Genomic DNA, 23,784 nt, shown 5'->3' with positions numbered 1-23,784 from the left:
AAGAACCCCAAAAATGGGACCAGATCCCCCCAAATGGGACCAGACTCCCCCCAAACAGGACCAGAACACCCCAAAAATGGGGCCAGACCCCCCCAAATGGGACCAGACCGCCCCAAAAATGAGGCCAAAACCCCCAAAACGGGACCAGTCCCCCCCAAACCGGGATCAGAGCCCCCCAAACCAGACCAGAGTCCCCCAAAAATGAGGCCAAAATCCCCAAAAATGAGGCCAAAATCCCCAAAAATGGGACCAGCCCCCCCAAACCGGACCAGCCCCCCCCAAACCAGACCAGCCCCCCCAAACCGGACCAGAGCCCCCCAAACCGGGACCAGAGCCCCCAAACCGGACCAGAGCCCCCCCAAACCGGGACCAGAGCCCCCAAACCGGACCAGCCCCACCCCAAACCGGACCATTCCCCCCCAAACCGGGACCAGCCCAACCCAAACCGGACCAGAGCCCCCCCAAACCGGGACCAGAGCCCCCCAAACCGGACCAGAGCCCCCAAACCGGACCAGCCCCCCCCAAACCGGACCAGAGCCCCCAAACCGGGACCAGCCCCCCAAACCAGACCAGAGCCCCCAAACCGGACCAGCCCAACCCAAACCGGACCAGAGCCCCCAAACCGGACCAGCCCCCCCCAAACCGGACCAGAGCCCCCAAACCGGGACCAGCCCCCCCCAAACCGGACCAGCCCCCCCCAAACCGGACCAGAGCCCCCCAAACCGGGACCAGCCCCCCCCAAACCGGACCAGACCTCCCCCCAAACCGGAGCAGAGCCCCCAAACCGGACCAGAGCCCCCCCAAACCGGGACCAGAGCCCCCCAAACCGGGACCAGAGCCCCCCCAAACCGGGACCAGCCCCCCCAAACCAGACCAGAGCCCCCCCAAACCGGACCAGCCCCCCAAACCGGGACCAGCCCCCCCAAACCGGGACCAGCCCCCCCAAACCAGACCAGAGCCCCCCCAAACCGGACCAGCCCCCCAAACCGGGACCAGCCCCCCCAAACCGGGACCAGCCCCCCCAAACCGGGACCAGAGCCCCCCCAAACCAGACCAGCCCAACCCAAACCAGACCAGACCCCCCAAACCGGGACCAGAGCCCCCAAACCGGACCAGAGCCCCCCCAAACCGGGACCAGAGCCCCCCAAACCGGACCAGAGCCCCCCCAAACCAGACCATCCCCCCAAACCGGACCAGCCCAACCCAAACCAGACCAGAGCCCCCCCAAACCAGACCAGACCCCCCAAACCGGGACCAGAGCCCCCCCAAACCAGACCAGTTCCCCCAAACCGGACCAGACCTCCCCAAACCGGAGCAGAGCCCCCAAACTGGACCAGAGCCCCCAAATGGGACCAGCCCCCCCAAACCGGGACCAGAGCCCCCCCAAACCAGACCAGAGCCCCCAAACTGGACCAGAGCCCCCCCAAACCGGACCAGAGCCCCCCAAACCGGACCAGCCCCCCCCCAAACCGGAGCAGCCCCCCCAAACCGGAGCAGAGCCCCCCCAAACCAGACCAGAGCCCCCCCAAACCAGACCAGACCCCCCAAACCGGGACCAGAGCCCCCCCAAACCAGACCAGTTCCCCCAAACCGGACCAGAGCCCCCCCAAACCGGACCATCCCCCCCAAACCGGACCAGCCCCCCCAAACCAGACCAGAGCCCCCCCAAACCGGACCAGCCCCCCCAAAGCGGAGCAGCCCCCCCCGCACTGACTGTCGCACACGTAGGGTTTGTCGCGCTCCTCCAGGACAGCGTCCACCCTCCTCTTCATCACCAGCCCGTAGGCCTGCGGGCACCGTGGGCAGTGTGGGCAGCGTGGGCAGTGTGGGCAGTGTGGGCAGTGTGGGCAGTGTGGGCAGTGTGGGCAGTGGGCAGTGTGGGCAGTGGGCAGTGGGCAGTGTGGGCAGTGTGGGCAGTGTGGGCAGTGTGGGCAGTGTGGGCAGTGTGGGCAGTGGGCAGTGTGGGCAGTGTGGGCAGTGGGCAGTGTGGGCAGTGTGGGCAGTGTGGGCAGTGGGCAGTGTGGGCAGTGTGGGCAGTGTGGGCAGTGTGGGCAGTGGGCAGTGTGGGCAGTGTGGGCAGTGTGGGCAGTGTGGGCAGTGGGCAGTGTGGGCAGTGTGGGCAGTGTGGGCAGTGTGGGCAGTGGGCAGTGTGGGCAGTGTGGGCAGTGGGCAGTGTGGGCAGTGGGCAGTGTGGGCAGTGGGCAGTGGGCAGTGTGGGCAGTGTGGGCAGTGTGGGCAGTGTGGGCAGTGGGCAGGGTGGGCAGTGTGGGCAGTGTGGGCAGTGTGGGCAGTGGGCAGTGTGGGCAGTGGGCAGTGTGGGCAGTGGGCAGTGTGGGCAGTGTGGGCAGTGTGGGCAGTGGGCAGTGTGGGCAGTGGGCAGTGGGCAGTGTGGGCACTGTGGGCAGTGTGGGCAGTGTGGGCAGTGTGGGCAGTGTGGGCAGTGGGCAGTGTGGGCAGTGGGCAGTGGGCAGTGTGGGCAGTGTGGGCAGTGTGGGCAGTGGGCAGTGGGCAGTGTGGGCAGTGTGGGCAGTGTGGGCAGTGGGCAGTGTGGGCAGTGTGGGCAGTGTGGGCAGTGTGGGCACTGTGGGCAGTGGGCAGTGTGGGCAGTGTGGGCAGTGTGGGCAGTGTGGGCAGTGGGCAGTGGGCAGTGTGGGCAGTGTGGGCAGTGTGGGCAGTGGGCAGTGTGGGCAGTGTGGGCAGTGGGCAGTGTGGGCAGTGGGCAGTGTGGGCAGTGGGCAGTGGGCAGTGTGGGCAGTGTGGGCAGTGTGGGCAGTGGGCAGTGTGGGCAGTGTGGGCAGTGTGGGCAGTGGGCAGTGGGCAGTGTGGGCAGTGTGGGCAGTGTGGGCAGTGTGGGCAGTGGGCAGTGTGGGCAGTGTGGCCGGACAGTGCTTGGGACCCCCCGGCTCTCCGGCCACCACCCCAGCCCCCCACCGCTCTCAGGGCCCCCCATCTCTCCGGCCACCGCTCAGACCCCCCCGGCTCTCCGGCCCCCCCATCTCTCCGGCCACCGCTCAGACCCCCCGGCTCTCTGGCCACCCCCCCGGCTCTCTGGCCACCACCCCGGCCCCCCCGGCTCTCCGGCCCCCCCATCTCTCCGGCCACCCCTCAGACCCCCCCGGCTCTCTGGCCACCACCCCGGCTCTCTGGCCACCACCCCGGCCCCCCCGGCTCTCCGGCCCCTCCAGCTCTCCGGCCACCCCTCAGACCCCCCCAGCTCTCCGGCCACCACTCAGACCCCCATCTCTCCGGCCACCGCCCCGGCCCCCCCGGCTCTCCGGCCCCCCTGGCCCCCCATCTCTCCGGCCACCCCTCAGACCCCCCCGGCTCTCCGGCCCCCCCATCTCTCCGGCCCCCCCATCTCTCCGGCCCCCCCATCTCTCCGGCCACCGCCCCGGCCCCCCCGGCTCTCCGGCCCCCCTGGCCCCCCATCTCTCCGGCCACCCCTCAGACCCCCCCGGCTCTCCGGCCCCCCCGGCTCTCCGGCCCCCCCATCTCTCCGGCCACCGCCCCGGCCCCCCCGGCCCCCCAGCTCTCCGGCCCCCCCGGCTCTCTGGCCACTGCTCAGACCCCCCCAGCTCTCTGGTCCCCCCATCTCTCCGGCCACCGCCCCGGCCCCCCCATCTCTCCGGCCCCCCCGGCCCCCCGGCTCTTGGCCCCCCCGGCTCCGGCCAGCGCTGACCTTGCCCTTGGCCTTGTTCTTGCGGCGGGGGGGGTCATCGTCCAGCTCGTCCCCGTCGGGGTCGTGCGGGAAGTCGGGGGGGGGAGGCTTCTGAGGGAATTGGGGGGAAAAAGGGGAAATTGGGGATTCCGGGGAAACTCGGGGGTGGGGGAGGGGCGGACGGGTGGACAGGGGATGGATGGACGGGGGGTGGACAGATGGACAAGGGATGGACAGAGGGACAAGGGATGGATAATGGATGGATAATGGATGGATGGGCAAGGGATGGACAGATGGACGCACAGCTGGACACTCAGATGCATAGACAGATGGACAGTGGGATGGACACTTGGACAGACGGACAGATGGACAGTGGGACAGATGGACAGCAGGGTGGACACTCGGACAGACGGACAGCAGGGTGGACATTCAGACAGACAGATGGACAGACACTCGGACAGACGGACAGTGGGATGGACACTTGGACACTCGAACAGATGGACAGCTGGACAGATGGACAGCAGGGTGGACACTCGGACACTCGGACAGACGGACACATGGACAGTGGGACAGATGCTCAGACAGATGGGCAGACGGACAGACGGACAGTGGGGTGGACACTCAGACAGACGGACAGCAGGATGGACACTCGGACAGACGGACAGCTGGACAGATGGACAGCGGGATGGACACTTGGATAGATGGACAGAGGGACAGATGCTCGGACAGACGGACAGCTGGACAGATGGACAGCAGGGTGGACACTCGGACACTCGCACACTCGGACAGACAGACAGCGGGATGGACACTCGGACAGATGGACAGACGGACAGCAGGACAGATGCTTGGACAGATGGACACTTGGACGCTTGGACACTCGGACAGATGGACAGCGGGGTGGACACTTGGACAGATGGACAGGGGGATGGATGCTCGGACAGACGGACAGATGGACAGCGGGATGGACACTCGGACAGATGGACAGATGGACAGTGGGAGGGACACCTGGACAGACAGACAGATGGACAGTGGAACAGATGCTTGGACAGATGGACAGATGGACAGTGGGATGGACACTCGGACAGATGGACAGCAAGGTGGATGCTCGGACACTCGGACAGACGGACAGATGGATGATGGGATGGACACTGGGACAGACGGACACTTGGACACTCGGCCAGACGGACAGCGGGGTGGACACTCGCGCACTCAGACACTCGGACAGACGGACAGATGGACAGACGGACAGACACTCGGACACATGGACACCGGTACAGACAGCTGGACAGACGGACAGCGGGATGGACACTCGCACACTCGGACAGATGGACAGCGGGGTGGACACTCGGACTCTTGGACAGACGGACAGACGGACAGCGGGGTGGACACTTGGACAGATGGACAGACGGGCAGACACTTGGACAGATGGACAGACGGACACTCGGACAGACGGGCAGACACTCGGACAGATGGACAGACGGACAGACGGACAGACGGACAGACGGACAGCCACTCGGACAGACGGACAGACGGACAGCCGGACAGCCACCGGGCGCTGACCGTGCCCTCGAGCGCGGCCTCCTCGTCCTTGGCGTCGCCGCCGCGGCGCTCGGGGGTCTCGGCGCAGAGCAGCGCCTCCAGCACCGGCCCCTCGGGCACGGCCCCCTCCTTCTTCAGCGGCGCCTCGCAGTCTGCGGGCACAGCGGCCAGCGGTCAGCGCGGCCACAGTGGCCACAGGTCAGTGCAGCCACTCCGGCCAGCGGTCAGCGCGGCCACAGTGGCCACAGGTCAGCGCGGCCGCTCCGGCCACTGGTCAGCGCGGCCACTCCGGCCGGAGGTCAGCGCGGCCTCTCTGGCCAGTGGTCAGCGCGGCCGCTCCGGCCAGAGGTCAGCGCAGCTGCTCCGGCCAGTGGTCAGTGCGGCCACTCCGGCCGGAGGTCAGCGCGGCCACTCCGGCCGGAGGTCAGCGCAGCCACAGTGGCCACAGGTCAGCGCGGCTGCTCTGGCCAGTGGTCAGCGCGGCTGCTCCGGCCACAGGTCAGCGCGGCCTCTCTGGCCAGTGGTCAGTGCGGCTGCTCCGGCCAGCGGTCAGCGCAGCCGCTCCAGCCAGTGGTCAGCACCGCCACTCCGGCCGGAGGTCAGCGCGGCCACTCCGGCCAGCGGTCAGCACCGCCACTCCGGCCGGAGGTCAGCGCGGCCACTCCGGCCAGCGGTCAGCACCGCCACTCCGGCCGGAGGTCAGCGCGGCCACAGTGGCTGGTGGTCAGCGCGGCCACTCCTGCTGGAGTCAGCGCGGCCGCTCCGGCCGCCCCCCGGCCCCCCCGGTGCTCACATGGCCGCAGCCGCGGGGCCTCCAGGATGTTCAGGCGCCGCTTCTTGCGCCAGCAGCGGGCGGGGTACGAGTAGATCTGACCCGGCGACAGGCCTGGGGGCACGGCCGGACGGTCAGTGACCCCCCCCGGATGGTCAGTGACCCCCCCCGGACTGACCCCGAGACCCCCGGACTGACCCCGAGACCCTCGGACTGACCACAGCACCCCCTGAGTGACCCTGACCCAGAGTGACCCTATGGGGTACGAGTAGATCTGACCCGGGACAGGCCTGGGGGCACGGCCGGACGGTCAGTGACCCCCCCCGGACGGTCAGTGACCCCCCCGGACGGTCAGTGACCCCCCCCGGATGGTCAGTGACCCCCCCCGGACTGACCCTGAGACCCCCGGACTGACCCCGAGACCCCCTGAGTGACCACAGCACCCCCCGAGTGACCCTGACCCTCCCCAAGTGACCCTGACCCAGAGTGACCCCACTGGGTACGAGTAGATCTGACCCAGGACAGGCCTGGGGGCATGGCTGGATGGTCAGTGACCCCCCCGGATGGTCAGTGACCCCCCCACGGATGGTCAGTAACCCCCCCACGGATGGTCAGTAACCCCCCCCGGATGGTCAGTGACCCCCCCGGATGGTCAGTGACCCCCCCCGGACTGACCCCGAGACCCCGAGTGACCCTGACCCTCCCTGAGTGACCCTGACCCAGAGTGACCCCACGGGGTACGAGTAGATCTGACCCAGGACAGGCCTGGGGGCATGGCCGGACGGTCAGTGACCCCCCCCCCAGACTGACCCCGAGACCCCCGGACTGACCCCGAGACTCCCGGACTGACCACAGCACCCCCTGAGTGACCCCAAAACCCCCAGAGTGACCCTGACCCTCCCCAAGTGACCCTGACCCCAAACTGACCCCACGGAGTACGAGTAGATCTGACCCGGGACAGGCCTGGGGGCACGGCCGGACGGTCAGTGACCCCCCCGGATGGTCAGTGACCCCCCCGGATGGTCAGTGACCCCCCCCGGATGGTCAGTGACCCCCCCGGACTGACCCCGAGACCCCCGGACTGACCCCAAGACCCCCTGAGTGACCCTGACCCTCCCCAAGTGACCCTGACCCCAAAGTGACCCCACGGGGTACGAGCAGATCTGACCCGGGACAGGCCTGGGGGGCCGTGGGGGTCAGTGGGGTCACTGCGAGGCGCGGCCGGACACCCACTGACCCCCCAGAGTGACTCTGACCCCCCTAAACTGACCCCGACCTGCTCCGACCGGCCCAGAGCCCCCCAGACTGACCCTGACCCCACCCCCAGAGTGACCCCAACACCCCTGAGCTGACCCTGACCCCCCTAAACTGACCCTGACCCCCCTAAACTGACCCTGACCCCACCCCCAGAGTGACCCCAACACTCCTGAGCTGACCCTGACCCCCCTAAACTGACCCTGACCCCACCCCCAGAGTGACCCCAACACCCCCAGACTGACCCCGAGCCCCCCAAACTGACCCGACCCCCCCAGACTGACCCCGACCCCACAGACTGACCCTGACCCCAAACTGACCCCAATGACCCCAGACTGACCCCGACCCCACAGACTGACCCCTACCCCAAAGTGACCCTGACCCCAAAGTGACCCCGATGACCCCAGACTGACCCCACCCCCCAGACTGACCCTGACCCCAAAGTGACCCCGATGACCCCAAAGTGACCCCAACCCCCCAAACTGACCCTGACCCCAAGGTGACCCCGATGACCCCAGACTGACCCCGATGCCCCCAGACTGACCCTGACCCCAAAGTGACCCCAATGACCCCAGGCTGACCCTGACCCCAAAGTGACCCCGATGACCCCAAAGTGACCCCAATGACCCCAGGCTGACCCTGACCCCAAAGTGACCCCGATGACCCCAGGCTGACCCCGATGACCCCCACTCAGGGGGGTCAGGATGGGGGAGGGGCCCCAAGGGGGGCTCAGGGTACCGGGGGGGCTGCAGGGGAGCCGGGGGGGTCGGGGCGCTGCGGGAGGAGGTTTTGGGGGGGGTCTCCCTGTCCCGGGGGTCCCTCCCCATTCCCGGGGGTCTCTCCCATTTCTGGGGGTCTCTCCCCCAATCCCGGGGGTCTCTCCCTTATCCCGGGGGTCCCTCCCTTATCCCGGGGGTCTCTCCCCAATCCCGGGGGTCTCTCCCCTATCCCGGGGGTCTCTCCCTTATCCCAAGGGTCCCTCCCCACCCCGGGGGTCTCTCCCTGATCCCGGGGGTCTCTCCCCATTCCCGGGGGTCCCTCCCTTATCCCGAGGGTCCCTCCCCACCCCGAGGGTCCCTCCGTTATCCCTGGGGTCTCTCCCTTACCCCGGGGGTCTCACCGGGCCGCCGGTGCGCCCTCTCCATCCAGATGTAGGAGTTGCTCTCTCCCCAATCCCGGGGGTCTCTCCCTTATCCCGGGGGTCCCTCCCCGATCCCGGGGGTCTTTCCCCGATCCCGGTGGTCTCTCCCATTCCCGGGGGTCTCTCCCCCAATCCCGGGGGTCCCTCCCTTATCCCGGGGGTCTCTCCCCAATCCCGGGGGTCTCACCGGGCCGCCGGTGCGCCCTCTCCATCTAGATGTAGGAGTTGCTCTCTCCCCCAATCCCGGGGGTCCCTCCCTTATCCCGGGGGTCTCTCCCCAATCCCGGGGGTCCCTCCCAATCCTGGGGGTCTCTCCCCACCCCGGGGGTCCCTCCCCGATCCCGGGGGTCTTTCCCCGATCCCGGGGGTCTCTCCCATTCCCGGGGGTCTCTCCCTTATCCCGGGGGTCCCTCCCCTATCCCGGGGGTCTCTCCCCAATCCCGGGGGTCTCTCCCCAATCCCGGGGGTCTCACCGGGCCGCCGGTGCGCCCTCTCCATCCAGATGTAGGAGTTGCTCTCTCCCCAATCCCGGGGGTCCCTCCCATTCCCGAGGGTCCCTCCCTTATCCCGGGGGTCCCTCCCTTATCCCGGGGGTCTCTCCCCAATCCCGGTGGTCTCTCCCCAATCCCGGGGGTCCCTCCCCACCCCGAGGGTCCCTCCCTTATCCCGGGGGTCCCTCCCCAATCCCGGGGGTCTCTCCCCAATCCCGGGGGTCTCACCAGGCTGCCGGTGCGCCCTCTCCATCCAGATGTAGGAGTTGCTCTCTCCCCCATTCCCGGGGGTCCCTCCCCACCCCGAGGGTCCCTCCCTTATCCCGGGGGTCTCTCCCTTATCCCGGGGGTCTCTCCCCAATCCCGGGGGTCTCTCCCCACCCCGGGGGTCTCTCCCCAATCCCGGGGGTCTCACCGGGCCGCCGGTGCGCCCTCTCCATCCAGATGTAGGAGTTGCTCTCTCCCCCATTCCCGGGGGTCCCTCCCCACCCCGAGGGTCCCTCCCTTATCCCGGGGGTCTCTCCCTTATCCCGGGGGTCTCTCCCCAATCCCGGGGGTCTCTCCCCACCCCGGGGGTCTCTCCCCAATCCCGGGGGTCTCACCGGGCCGCCGGTGCGCCCTCTCCATCCAGATGTAGGAGTTGCTCTCTCCCCAATCCCGGGGGTCCCTCCCATTCCCGGGGGTCCCTCCCTTATCCCGGGGGTCTCTCCCTTATCCCGGGGGTCCCTCCCATTCCCGGGGGTCTCTCCCCAACCCCGGGGGTCTCACCGGGCCGCCGGTGCGCCCTCTCCATCCAGATGTAGGAGTTGCTCTCTCCCCAATCCCGGGGGTCCCTCCCATTCCCGAGGGTCCCTCCCTTATCCCGGGGGTCCCTCCCTTATCCCGGGGGTCTCTCCCCAATCCCGGTGGTCTCTCCCCAATCCCGGGGGTCCCTCCCCACCCCGAGGGTCCCTCCCTTATCCCGGGGGTCCCTCCCCAATCCCGGGGGTCCCTCCCCAATCCCGGGGGTCTCACCGGGCCGCCGGTGCGCCCTCTCCATCCAGATGTAGGAGTTGCTCTCTCCCCCATTCCCGGGGGTCCCTCCCCACCCCGAGGGTCCCTCGCATTCCCGGGGGTCTCTCCCTTATCCCGGGGGTCCCTCCCCAATCCCGGGGGTCTCTCCCCAATCCCGGGGGTCTCTCCCCAATCCCGGGGGTCTCACCGGGCCGCCGGTGCGCCCTCTCCATCCAGATGTAGGAGTTGCTCTGGGCCACGCCGGTCTGCGCGTCCAGGAAGGGCAGGCGGAGGCTGCGCTCGGCGCAGAGCCGGGCGTTGTAGCTGCGGCAGTGCTCCAGCGCCTCGCGGTAGAACTCCTCCCCCAGGCTGCGGGGGCACCCCAAAATCTGCCCTGGGACCCCCGCCCCGAGGCCCCTCCCCCAGGCTGCGGGGGCACCCCAAAATCTGCCCTGGGACCCCCGCCCCGAGCGCGGCCCCGAGGCTGCGGGGGCACCCCAAAATCTGCCCTGGGACCCCCGCCCTGAGGCTCCTCCCCCAGGCTGCGGGGGCACCCCAAAATCTGCCCTGGGACCCCCGCCCCGAGGCCCCTCCCCCAGGCTGCGGGGGCACCCCAAAATCTGCCCTGGGACCCCCGCCCCGAGCGCGGCCCCGAGGCTGCGGGGGCACCCCAAAATCTGCCCTGGGACCCCCGCCCTGAGGCTCCTCCCCCAGGCTGCGGGGGCACCCCAAAATCTGCCCTGGGACCCCCGCCCCGAGCCTCCTCCCCCAGGCTGCGGGGGCACCCCAAAATCTGCCCTGGGACCCCCGCCCCGAGCCTCCTCCCCCAGGCTGCGGGGGCACCCCAAAATCTGCCCTGGGACCCCCGCCCCGAGCCTCCTCCCCCAGGCTGCGGGGGGACCCCAAAATCTGCCCTGGGACCCCCGCCCCGAGCGCGGCCCCCAGGCTGCGGGGGCACCCCAAAATCTGCCCTGGGACCCCCGCCCCGAGCCTCCTCCCCCAGGCTGCGGGGGCACCCCAAAATCTGCCCTGGGACCCCCGCCCCGAGCGCGGCCCCCAGGCTGCGGGGGGACCCCAAAATCTGCCCTGGGACCCCCGCCCCGAGCGCGGCCCCCAGGCTGCGGGGGGACCCCAAAATCTGCCCTGGGACCCCCGCCCCGAGCGCGGCCCCCAGGCTGCGGGGGAACCCCAAAATCTGCCCTGGGACCCCCGCCCCGAGCGCGGCCCCGAGGCTGCGGGGGGACCCCAAAATCTGCCCTGGGACCCCCGCCCCGAGCGTGGCCCCCAGGCTGCGGGGGGACCCCAAAATCTGCCCTGGGACCCCCGCCCCGAGCGCGGCCCCGAGGCCCCCCGGTGGCTCCTCCCGGCCCGGGCTGTGGGGGGACCCCCGCCCCGAACCCCAAAATCCGCCCCGGGACCACCGAGCCCGGCCCCGAACTGAGGGACCCCCGCCCCGAACCCAGAGACCCCCGGCCCGAACTGAGGGACCCCCGCCCCGAACTCAGAGACCCCCGCCCCGAACTGAGGGACCCCCGTCCCAAACCCAGGGACCCCCGCCCCGAACTCAGGGACCCCCGCCCCGAGCTCAGGGACCCCCGCCCCGAACCCAGAGACCCCCACCCCGAACCGAGGGACCCCCGTCCCAAACCCAGGGACCCCCGCCCCGAACCCAGAGACCCCCGCCCCGAATTCAGGGACCCCCGCCCCAAACTCAGGGACCCCCGCCCCGAATTCAGGGACCCCCGCCTCGAGCTCAGGGACCCCCGCCCCGAATTCAGGGACCCCCGCCCCGAACTGAGGGACCCCCACCCCGAATTCAGGGACCCCCGCCCCGAACTCAGGGACCCCCGCCCCGAACCCAGAGACCCCCGCCCCGAACTGAGGGACCCCCGCCCCGAACTCAGAGACCCCCGCCCCAAACTCAGAGACCCCCGCCCCGAATTCAGGGACCCCCGCCCCAAACTCAGGGACCCCCGCCCCGAACTGAGGGACCCCCGCCTCGAGCTCAGGGACCCCCGCCCCGAACTCAGGCACCCCCGCCCCGAATTCAGGGACCCCCGCCCCAAACTCAGAGACCCCCGCCCCGAATTCAGGGACCCCCGCCCCGAACTGAGGGACCCCCACCCCGAATTCAGGGACCCCCGCCCCGAATTCAGGGACCCCCGCCCCGAACTCAGAGACCCCCGCCCCAACCTCAGGGACCCCCCCCGAGCTCAGGGACCCCCGCCCCGAATTCATGGACCCCCGCCCAGCCCACCCCGGGGGTCCCGGCGTGTCCCGGAGCAGCCCCGGGGGGTCCCAGCCCCGTTTTCTCCGTTTCTCACCCCAAAACACCACTGCGGGCTCCAGGGGTGACCCCAAATTTTGGGCCCTCCCCAAAACCCCCCCAGGACCCCCTCGGGAACCCCAGATTTCCCCCCTCCCAAGAGCAGCACCCCAAGACCCCCCCAAAAGGATGCGGAGCGGGAGGAGCCCAAATTTGGGGAGCCAAAACCCCAAAGTTCGACCCCGAAACCCCCCCAGGACATCGCGGCCCCTTTTGGGGGGGGTCAGGGTGGGACCCCCCCTTCCAATTTGGGGACCCCCAAAACCTTCGTGACCCCCCCATAAAACACATCACGACCCCATTTTTGGGGGATCCCAAAAGCTCCCGGAGCCCCCCGAAACAGGGGGGACAGTCCCAGGTGTGACCCCCCCCAAACTCCATAAAGCCCCCCCAGGACCCCCCTAAACCTCCGGGGAACCCCCCCCAAAATTCCCCAAAACCCCCGGGCGACCCCCCAGAATTCCCGAAAACTCCCCTGGCGATCCCAAATCCCCCCCAGGACCCCCGAACCCCTTCCCGGGACACCCCAAAATTCCCCCAAACTTCCTCAGGGACCCCCAAAATCTCCCAAAGCTACTCCGGGGGTCCCCAAAATCCCCCCAACCCCTCGGGACCCCCCCAAATCCCCCCAAAAACTCCCCCGGGAGTCCCCAACTTTCCCCCCCCCGGACCCCAATTTCCCCCCAGGACTCCCCAAAATCCCCCAAAACCGCCCGGGCCGGAGCGGGGGCGGCACCGAGACCGGGACTGGGACCGGGACAGGGACTGGGACCGGGATTGGGACCGGGATCGGAACCGGGATCGGGAGCAGGATTGGGACGGGGACTGGGACAGGGATCGGGATCAGAACCGGGATTGGGACCAGGATGAGGACCGGGATCGGGACTGGGACTGGAATCAGAACCGGGACCAGGACTGGGACCGGGACTGGGATTGGGATCAGAACCGGGACTGGCACCGGGATGGGGACCGGGATTGGGATCAGAACCGGGACTGGCACCGGGACTGGGATTGGGATCAGAACCGGGACTGGCACCGGGATGGGGACCGGGATTGGGATCAGGACTGGGATGGGTTCAGGGCCGCAATTGGAACCGGGACTGGGACTGGGATGGGGACCGGGCTGAGGTCAGAACTGGGACTGGGACCAGGATGGAGACCAGGATGGGGTCGGAACCGGGCCTGGGACCGGGATGGGGTCGGAACTGGGACTGGGACCGGGATGGAGACCAGGATGGGGTCGGAACCGGGACTGGGACCGGGATGGGGACCAGGATGGGGTCGGAACCGGGACTGGGACCGGGATGGGGTCGGAACCGGCGCCTGGACAGGGATTGGGACCGGGGCAGGGACCGGGATGGGGCTGGGACCGGGATGGGGACCAGGATCAGAACCGGGATTGGAACCAGTACGCGGCTGGGACCAGGACTGGAAAGGGGCCGGGGCTCGTACCAGGACCGGGACCGGGACCGGAACTGGGACCAGGATGGGGCCGGCATCGGGACCGGGATGGGGTCGGGGCCGGGACTGGGACCGGGACCGGGATGGGGACCAGGACCGGGATGGGATCAGAACCGAGACTGGGAAGGATCAGGACCGGGATTGGGACCGGGATGGGGACCGGCACCCGGACCGGGATCAGAACCGAGACTGGGAACGGTCGGGACCAGATCGGGACCGGGATCAGAACCGAGACTGGGAACGGTCGGGACCAGGAGATCGGGACCGGGATTGGGACCGGGATTGGGACCGGGATCGGCAGAGGGGACGGTGCCGGGATTGGAACCGGGACGGGGGTGGGACCGGGAGGTTGGGATGGGGACCGGGATTGGGTCGGAACCGGCACCGGGAGCGGGATGGAGTCTGGACCGGGATGGGGACCAAGACCGGGATCGGGACCGGAGCCTCATCCCCGCCGGTACCGGGGGTTCCCCCAGGTAAATCCCCCCCGCCAGTACCGGGACCCCCAACCCCGGGATCTCCATCCCTGCCGGTACCGGGACCCCCATCCCCGCCAGGTCCATCCCTGCCGGTACCGGGACCCCCAACCCCGGGAACTCCATCTCTGCCGGTACCGGGACCCCCAACCCCGGGATCTCCATCCCTGCCGGTACCGGGACCCCCAGCCCCGGGATCTCCATCCCTGCCGGTACCGGGACCCCCAGCCCCGGGATCTCCATCCCTGCCGGTACCGGGACCTCCCTCCCTGGGATCTCCATCCCCACCCAGTCCATTCCCGCCGGTACCGGAGCTCCATCCCCGCCGGTACCGGAGCTCCATCCCCGCCGGTACCGGAGCTCCATCCCCCTGGTACCGGAGCTCCATCCCCGCCGGTACCGGAGCTCCATCCCCCCGGTACCGGAGCTCCATCCCCGCCGGTACCGGAGCTCCATCCCCCTGGTACCGGAGCTCCATCCCCGCCGGCTCCATTCCCGCCGGTACCGGAGCTCCATCCCCGCCGGCTCCATCCCCGCCGGTACCGGAGCTCCATCCCCCCGGTACCGGAGCTCCATCCCCGCCGGCTCCATCCCCCCGGTACCGGAGCTCCATCCCCCCGGTACCGGAGCTCCATCCCCCGCCGGCTCCATCCCCCCGGTACCGGCGGTTCGGCTCCGGGTGAGTCCCTCCCCAGCAAAGCCGCGGCTCCGTTTCCGCCGGTACCGGAGGTTCCGTCCCCGCCCGAACCGGGGCCTCATCCCCACCGGGTCCCTCCCCCCCGGTACCGGCGCCTCAGCTCCAGGTGCGTCCCTGCCGCCGGTACCGGCACCTCCATCCCCGCCGGTACCGGGGTTTCCATCCCAACCGGGTTCCTCCCGCCGGTACCGGGCGGGCCCTCCCGGCACCTCCATCCCCGCCGGTACCGGGTGCTCGGATCCCAGCGGGTCCCTCCCTGCCGGTTCCGGGGTTTCCATCCCAACCGGGTCCCTCCCTGCCGGTACCGGCACCTCTATCCCGGCCGGTACCGGAGGTTTCCATCCTCACCGGCTCCATCCCCGCCGGTACCGGGGCTGGGCTCCCGGTAGGTCCCTCCCGCCGGTACCGGCACCTCCATCCCCGCCGACACCGGGCGGGCCCTCCCGGAGCCTCCATCCCCGCCGGTACCGGAGCCTCCATTCCCGCCGGTACCACCGGCTCCATCCTCACCGGCTCCAACCCCGCCGGTACCGGGCGGGCCCTCCCGGTGCCTTCACGCCCCTGCGGTACCGGCACCTCCATCCCCGCCGGTACCGGGGGTTTCCATCCCCACCGGCTCCATCCCTGCCGGTACCGGCGTTTCCATCCCCCCCGGCTCCGGTACCGGAGCCTCCATCCCTGCCGGTACCGGGGTTTCCATCCCCCCCGGCTCCGGTACCGGAGCCTCCATCCCCGCCGGTACCGGAGCCTCCATCGCTGCCGGTACCGGTACCGGAGCCTCCATCCCCGCCGGTACCGGGGGTTCCCATCCCCACCGGCTCCCTCCGCGCCGCTGCCGGTACCGGAGCCTCCATCCCCGCCGGCACCGGAGCCTCCATCCCCGCCGGTACCGGAGCCTCCATCCCCGCCGGCACCGGAGCCTCCACCCCGGCCGGTACCGGTACCGGAGCCTCCCTCCCCGCCGGTACCGGAGCCTCCATCCCCGCCGCTGCCGGTACCGGAGCCTCCATCCCCGCTGGTACCGGTGCCGGTACCGGAGCCTCCATCCCCGCTGGTACCGGTGCCGGTACCGGAGCCTCCATCCCCGCCGGTACCGGAGCCTCCCTCCCCGCCGGTACCGGGGGTTCCCATCCCCACCGGCTCCCTCCCCGCCGGTGCCGGTACCGGAGCGCCGGTGCCGTCGCCCCCCGGAGCGGGGCCGGCTGTGGGGGCCGCGCTCGCCCCGGGGGGGCTCGGGCCGGTCCCGGGGCGGTCCCGGCGCGGCCGCGGAGCCCCCGCGCCCCCCACTCACCATTTGAGGGGTTTGTGCAGAGCCGTGGCCATTTTGCGCCGCCGGGGCCGCTCCGCGCTCGGGGAGGGGGCGGCGGGGTTCAGCCCCCCCCCCTCCCCTCCCCCCCCCTTCCCCCGAAACCCCCCCCCCCCCCCGGGGGTCGCTCCCGAGCCCGGCGGGACCCCCGCGCCCCCCGCCCGCCCCTCCCCCCCCGCCCCGCCCGCTCCCGGTGCCCCCCGGGCCCCGCCGGTACCGGGGAGGGGGGAGGGGAGGGGAAGGGGGGGGGCGGGATGGGGGGGAAGGGGCGGGACTACAACTCCCGGCATGCCCCGCCCCGCCGCGGATTGGGCGGGGGAGCTGTCAATCATACGCGGGGGGGCGGGGTTAAGGCGGGTGGGCCCCCTCCCCCTCCTGTCAGCGCTATTCTGGGGGGGGGGGGGATGGACCAGGGACCCCCCAAAATCCCCCCAAAATCCCCCCCAAAATCCCCCCAAAACCTCAGGAGGGACCCCCGAGGGGTCAGAGCACCCCGAGAGCCCCAAATCCCCCCAAAATCACCCCAAATTCCGCCCCCGAGATCCCCAAATCCCCCCAAAATCCCCCCAAATCCCCCCGAGATCCCCAAATCCCCCCCAAATTCCTCCCCCGAGATTCCCGAATTCCCCAAAATCCCCCCAAATTCCCACCCCGAGATCCCAAATTCCCCAAAATCCCCCCAAATCCCCCCGAGATCCCCAAATCCTCCCAAATCCCCCACAAATTCCGCCCCCGAGATCCCCAAATTCCCCAAAATCCCCCAAATTCCCCCCAAATTCCCCCCCCAGACCCCCCCAGACATCCCCAGATCCCCAAATCCCCCCCAAATCCCCCAAATCCCCCCTTGGACCCCCCAGAAGCCCCCAAACCCCTCCCAACCCCCCCAGGACCCCCAAAATCCCCCCAACCCCTCCCCAGATTGCCCAAACCCCCCCAAAGCTCCCCCAAATCCCCTCACAGACCCCCCCAAACCCCGCAAATTCTCCCCCAGGTCCCCCAAAATCTCCCCCAAATCCCCCCATAACCCCCCCCAGACCCCCCAAATTCCCCCAAATCCCCCCCAAATCCTCCCCAAACCTCTCCCGATTCCTCAAATCCCCCCCTAAACCTCCCCCAGACCGCCCAAATTCCCTCCAGGACCCCCAAATCCCCCCAAATCCCCCCAAATTCCCCCAATTGATCCCCCCAGGTGCCCCAAAACCCCCCCAGGACCCCCAAATCCCCCCAAATTCCCCCCATAGACCCCCCCAGGTGCCCCAATTCCCCCCAGGACCCCCAAAATCCCCCCAAATTCCCCCCATAGACCCCCCCAGACCCCCCAAATTTCCCCCAGGACCCCCAAATCCCCCCAAATTCCCCCAATTGATCCCCCCAGGTGCCCCAAAATCCCCCCAGGACCCCCAAATCCCCCCAAATCCCCCCAACTGACCCCCCCCAGGTGTCCCAAAACCCCCAAAATTCCCCCAAATTCCCCCCATAGACCCCCCCAGACCCCCCAAATTCCCTCCAGGACCCCCAAATCCCCCCAAATTCCCCCAGGTGTCCCAAAACCCCCAAAATTCCCCCAAATTCCCCCCATAGACTCCCCCCAGACCCCCCAAATTTCCCCCAGGACCCCCAAATCCCCCCAAATCCCCCCAACTGACCCCCCCCAGGTGTCCCAAAACCCCCAAAATTCCCCCAAATTCCCCCCATAGACCCCCCCAGACCCCCCAAATTCCCTCCAGGACCCCCAAATCCCCCCCAAATCGCCCCAAATTCCCCCAATTGATCCCCCCCCAGGTGCCCCAAAATCCCCCAAATTCCCCCAAATTCCCCCAAATTCCCCCCATAGACCCCCCCAGGTGCCCCAATTCCCCCCAGGACCCCCAAAATCCCCCCAAATTCCCCCCATAGACCCCCCCAGACCCCCAAAATTTCCCCCAGGACCCCCAAATCCCCCCAAATTCCCTCAATTGATCCCCCCAGGTGCCCCAAAATCCCCCCAGGACCCCCAAATCCCCCCAAATCCCCCCAACTGACCCCCCCCAGGTGTCCCAAAACCCCCAAAATTCCCCCAAATTCCCCCCATAGACCCCCCCAGACCCCCCAAATTCCCTCCAGGACCCCCAAATCCCCCCCAAATCCCCCCAAATTCCCCCAATTGATCCCCCCCCAGGTGCCCCAAAATCCCCCAAATTCCCCCAAATTCCCCCAAATTCCCCCCGTAGACCCCCCCAGGTGCCCCAAAACCCCCCCAGGACCCCCAAATTGCCCCACTTGACCCCCCCAGGTGCCCAACCCCCCCCCCCAGGACCCCCAAAGTTCCCCCCGAGCCCTCTCAGATTCCCCAAATCCCCCCAAAATCCCCCCAGAGACCCCCCCAAAACCCCAAATCGCCCCAAAATCGCCCCAACCCCCCCCCGATACCCCCCCGGCCCCCCAAAATCCCCTCCCCCGGCAGCCGCGGCCCCTTTAAGGGGGGGGGGCGCGGTTTCCATGGCAACGCCGGGGCTGTGATGGGGGGGGGGAACGGCCCCGCCCGGCCCGGGAAAAACGGGGAAAAAACGGGGGAATTTGGGAAAAAAGCGGTGGGAAATGGGGGGGGGGGGGGGGAAATGGGGGGAAAACGGGGGAGTTTGGGAAAAAAACGGGGAGGAAAAATGGGGGAAAATGGGGAAATTTGGGGGGAAAAATGGGGGGATTTGGGGGGAAATGGGGAAAAAATGGGGGAAAATGTGGGGGGGGAATGGGGAGAAAGGGGGAAAAATGGGGAAAAATGGGAAAAAATTGGGAAAAAATTGGGAAAAAAAGGGGGGAAATGGAGAAAAAATGGGGGAAAAAATGGAAAAATGGGGGGAAATGGGGAAAAATGGGGGGATTTGGGGGGAAAATGGGCGGAAATGGGGGGAAAATGGGGAAAAGTGGGAAAAAATGAGGGAAGATGGGGAAAAATGGGGGGAAATGGGGAAAAATGGGGGAAAAATTGGGAAAATGGGGGAAAAATGGGAAAAAATAGGGGGAAAATGGGAGAAAAATGGGGGGAATGGGGAAAGAAATGGGGAAAATGGGGGAAAATGGGGGAAAATGGAGATAAAAGGGGGGAAAATGGGGGGAAATGGGGAAAAAATGGGCCGAAAATGGGGAAAATTGGGAAAAAATGGGGAAAAATTGGGAAAATGGGGGAAAATTGGGGGGAAACCCAGGGAAATAATGGGAAGAGAAGGGGGAAAACTGGGGGGAAATGGGGGAAAAATGGGTGAAAATGGGAAAAATTGGGAAAAAATGGGGGGAAAAGGGGGGAAAATTGGGGGGAAACTGGGGAAAACCAGGAAAGAAATGGGAAAAATGGGGGGGAAATGGGGGAAAATGGGGGGAAATGGGGAAATTTGGGGGGAAAAATGGGGGGAAAATGGGGGGAAATGGGGGAAAAAATGGGGGAAAATGTGGGGGGGGAATGGGGAGAAAGGGGGGAAAATGGGGAAAAATGGGAAAAAATTGGGAAAAAAAGGGGGAAAATGGAGAAAAAATGGGGGAAAAAATGGAAAAATGGGGGGAAATGGGGAAAAAGGGGGGGATTTGGGGGGAAAATGGGCGGAAATGGGGGGAAAATGGGGAAAAGTGGGAAAAAATGAGGGAAGATGGGGAAAAATGGGGGAAAATGGGGAAAAATGGGGGAAAAATTGGGAAAATGGGGGAAAAATGGGAAAAAATAGGGGGAAAATGGGAGAAAAATGGGGGGAATGGGGAAAGAAATGGGGAAAATGGGGGAAAATGGGGGAAAATGGAGATAAAAGGGGGGAAAATGGGGGGAAATGGGGAAAAAATGGGACGAAAATGGGGAAAATTGGGAAAAAATGAGGGAAAAAAATGGGGAAAAAATGGGAAAATGGGGAGAAAATGGGGGGAAAAGCAGCGGGAATGGGGAAAAATGGGGAAAAACCCAGGGGGAAATGGGGAAAAACCACAGAAAAATGGGGGGAAAACGGGGGGAAATGAGGAAAAATGGAGAAAACTGGGGGAAAATTGGGGGAAAAATGGGGGAGAAATGGGAAAAAATGGGGAAAACTGGGGGGAAATGGGGAAAAAAATAGCGGAAAATGGGAAAAACCGGGGCAAAATGGGGGAAAATGGAGATAAAATGGAGGGGAAATGGGAAAAATGGGGGGAAATGGAAGAAAAAATGGGAAAAATGGGAAAAAATGGGGGAAAAATCGGGGAAAATGGGGAAAAATGGGGGAAAACGGGAAAAAATGGGGGGAAATGGGGGAAAAATGGGGAAAATAGGGAAAATGGGGAGAAAATGGGGGGGAAATGGGGGGAAAAACGGGGAGAAAAGGGGAAAAATTGGGAAAAATGGAGAGAAATGGGGGAAAACGGGGAAAAAATGGGGCAAAATGGAAAAAATGGGGAAAATGGGGGAAAGGGGGAAAATGGGGAAAATGAGGAAAAATTGGGGAAAAACGGGGATAAAGAAAGAAATGGGAAAAATGGGGGGAAATGGGGGAAAATGCGGGAAATAGGGGAAATGGGGAAAGAACGGGGAGAAATGGGTAAAATGGGAAAAATGGGGAGAAATGGGGGAAATGGGGGAAAATGGGGGAAGAAATGGGGAAAAATTGGGAAAAATTGGGAAAAAAGGGGGAAAATGGCAAAAATGGGAGGAAAATGGGGAAAATGAGGGAAAAATGGGGGGAAAATGGGGAAAATTGGGAAAAAATGGAGAGAAATGGGGGAAATGGGGGGAAAACGGGGAAAAAAAAGGAAAGAAATGGGGAAAATGGGAAAAATGGGGGAGAAATGGGGGGAAAAATGGGAAAAACGGGGGGAAAATGGGGGGAAAAATGGGGGGAAATGGCAAAAATGGGGGGAAAATGGGGAAAATGAGGGAAAAATGGGGGAAAATGGGGGAAAAATGGGGGAAAATGGGGGGAAAAGGAGAAAAATTGGGAAAAAATGGAGAGAAATGGGGGAAAACGGGGAAAAAATGGGGCAAAATGGAAAAATGGGGAGAAATGGGGGAAAATGGGGGGAAAATGGGGGGAAAATGGGGGGAAAATGGGAAAAATGGGGCAAAATGGAAAAAATGGGAAAAATGGGGGAAATGGGGGAAAATGGGGGGAAAATGGGGGAAATGAGGAAAAATTGGGGAAAACGGGGAAAAAAAAAGGAAAGAAATGGGGAAAATGGGGAGAAATGGGGAAAATGGGGAAAGAACGGGGTGAAATGGGTAAAACGGGAAAAATGGGGAGAAATGGGGGGAAAATGGGAAAAAACGGGGGGAAAATGGGGGAAAAATGGGGGAAAATGGCAAAAATGGGGGGGAAAATGGGAAAAGACGGGGGAAAAATGGGGGAAAATGGGGGGAAAATGGAGATAAAATGGGGAAAAATGGGGGAAATGGGGAAAAATTGGGAGAAATTGGGAAAAATGGGGAGAAATGGGGCGGGAAATGGGGGAAAAAGGAGAAAAATTGGGAAAAATGGAGAGAAATGGGGGAAAACGGGGAAAAAAATGGGGCAAAATGGAAAAAATGGGGAAAATGGGGAAAATGAGGGAAAATTGGGGAAAATGAGGGAAAATTGGGGAAAACGGGGAAAAAAAATGAAAGAACTGGGGAAAATGGGGAGAAATGGGGGAAATGGGGAAAGAACGGGGAGAAATGGGGAAAATGGGAAAAATGGGAGAAATGGGGGGAAAATGGGGGAAAACGGGGAAAAACGGGGGGAAAATGGGGAAAAATGGGGAAAAAAGGGGGAAAATGGCAAAAATGGGAGGAAAATGGGGAAAATGAGGGAAAATGGGGGAAAATGGGGAAAAATTGGGAAAAATTGGGAGAATTGGGAAAAATGGGGGAAAATGGGGGAAAATGGAGGAAAAATGGGGAAAATTGGGAAAAATGGGGAAAACTGGGGGAAAAATGGGGAAAATGGGGGAAAATGGGGAGAAATGGGGGGAAAATGGGGGAAAAATGGGGAAAATGGGAAAAATGGGGGAAATGGGGGAAATGGGGGAAAATGGGGAAATGAGGAAAAATTGGGGAAAATGGGGGGGAAATGGAGATAAAATGGGGGAAAATGGGGGGAAATGGGGAAAAATTGGGAAAAATTGGGAAAAATTGGGAGAATTGGGAGAATTGGGAAAAAACGGGGGAAAATGGGGGAAAATGGGGAAAAACGGGAGCTCCCTCGCCCCTCCCCCAGGCCCTTCCCCGGCGGTGCCGTTTCCGGGGATTTTCTCCCTTCCTTGAATTCTTTTTTATTCTTTTTTATTCAATTCCAGGAAAATCCCCAGCTCGGATTAAAAAACCTAAAAAACCCCAAAACCCCAAAAAGGAGAAAAATTTGGGGGTTCCCTCTCCCATCCCCCAAACCCTGACCCCAACCCGCCCGGAGAGGGACTGGGGGGACACTGGGGGGCACTGGGGGCACTGGGGGAACTGGGGGGAACTGGGGGGGCACTGGGGGAACTGGGGGGAACTGGGGGGAACTGGGGGGCACTGGGGGCACTGGGGGGCACTGGGGGGCACTGGGGGCACTGGGGGGCACTGGGGGGGGCACTGGGGGGCACTGGGGGCACTGGGGGGCACTGGGGGGGCACTGGGGGCACTGGGGGGAACTGGAGGGCACTGGGGGGACACTGGGGGGGCACTGGGGGGGCACTGGGAGGCACTGGGGGGGCACTGGGGGCACTGGGGACACTGGGGGGCACTGGGGGGGGCACTGGGGGCACTGGGGGCACTGGGGGGCACTGGGGGGGGCACTGGGGGCACTAGGAGGCACTGGGGGCACTGGGGGGGCACTGGGAGGCACTGGGAGGGCACTGGGGGGCACTGGGGGGCACTGGGGGCACTGGGAGGGCACTGGGGGGGCACTGGGGGGAACTGGGGGGAACTGGAGGGCACTGGGGGCACTGGGAGGGCACTGGGGGCACTGGGGGGCACTGGGAGGGCACTGGGGGGCACTGGGGGGAACTGGGGGGGGCACTGGGGGCACTGGGGGGCACTGGGGGGGAACTGGGGGGGGCACTGGGGGCACTGGGGGCACTGGGGGGAACTGGGGGGGCACTGGGGGGGCACTGGGGGGAACTGGGGGGAACTGGGGGGGGCACTGGGGGCACCTGGAGGGGCACTGGGGGCACTGGGGGGCACTGGGGGCACTGGGGGGGGCACTGGGGGGGCACTGGGAGCACTGGGGGGCACTGGGGGCACTGGGGGGGCACTGGGGCACTGGGAGGCACTGGGGGCACTGGGAGGCACTGGGGCACTGGGGGGCACTGGGGGCACTGGGGGCACTGGGGGGGGCACTGGGGGGCACTGGGGGGGCACTGGGGGGCACTGGGGGGCTGGACTGGGGGGCACTGGGGGGCACTGGGGGCACTGGGGGGGCACTGGGGCACTGGGGGGCACTGGGGGGCACTGGGGGCACTGGGGGGCACTGGGGGGCACTGGGGGGGCACTGGGGGGGCACTGGGGGGCACTGGGGGGGCACTGGGGGGCACTGGGGGGGCACTGGGGGCACTGGGGGGCACTGGCGGGGGCACTGGGGGGCACTGGGGGCACTGGGAGGCACTGGGGGGGGCACTGGGGGCACTGGGAGGGGCATTGGGGGTACTGGGGGGCACTGGGGGCACTGGCGGGGGGCACTGGGGGGGGCACTGGGGGCACTGGGAGGGGCATTGGGGGTACTGGG

At 66.1% G+C, this 23,784-nt stretch overlaps 2 protein-coding genes across 2 annotated transcripts in view; both read right to left on the bottom strand.

The window, feature by feature from the left end:
* Window positions 1-16,131, bottom strand: part of LOC138101274 (zinc finger protein neuro-d4-like) — a 39,964-nt gene extending 23,833 nt beyond the window's left edge. Inside the window, 6 exon segments of the mRNA XM_068999102.1 lie at window positions 1,715-1,787; window positions 3,680-3,769; window positions 5,219-5,349; window positions 5,976-6,083; window positions 10,057-10,217; window positions 16,100-16,131. Coding sequence (XP_068855203.1) covers window positions 1,715-1,787; window positions 3,680-3,769; window positions 5,219-5,349; window positions 5,976-6,083; window positions 10,057-10,217; window positions 16,100-16,131 — 595 coding nt within the window.
* A 311-nt stretch (window positions 16,132-16,442) lies between these two features.
* Window positions 16,443-23,784, bottom strand: part of LOC138101272 (zinc finger protein neuro-d4-like) — a 46,474-nt gene continuing 39,132 nt past the window's right edge. The window contains exon 11 of the mRNA XM_068999101.1: window positions 16,443-16,503. Within this exon, the coding sequence (XP_068855202.1) occupies window positions 16,443-16,503 (61 nt within the window). The remainder of the gene's footprint in view (window positions 16,504-23,784) is intronic.

Source organism: Aphelocoma coerulescens, unplaced genomic scaffold (assembly GCF_041296385.1).
Source record: "Aphelocoma coerulescens isolate FSJ_1873_10779 unplaced genomic scaffold, UR_Acoe_1.0 HiC_scaffold_231, whole genome shotgun sequence".
Taxonomy (NCBI): domain Eukaryota; kingdom Metazoa; phylum Chordata; class Aves; order Passeriformes; family Corvidae; genus Aphelocoma; species Aphelocoma coerulescens.
This window is presented reverse-complemented; position numbering and strand designations above follow the sequence as displayed.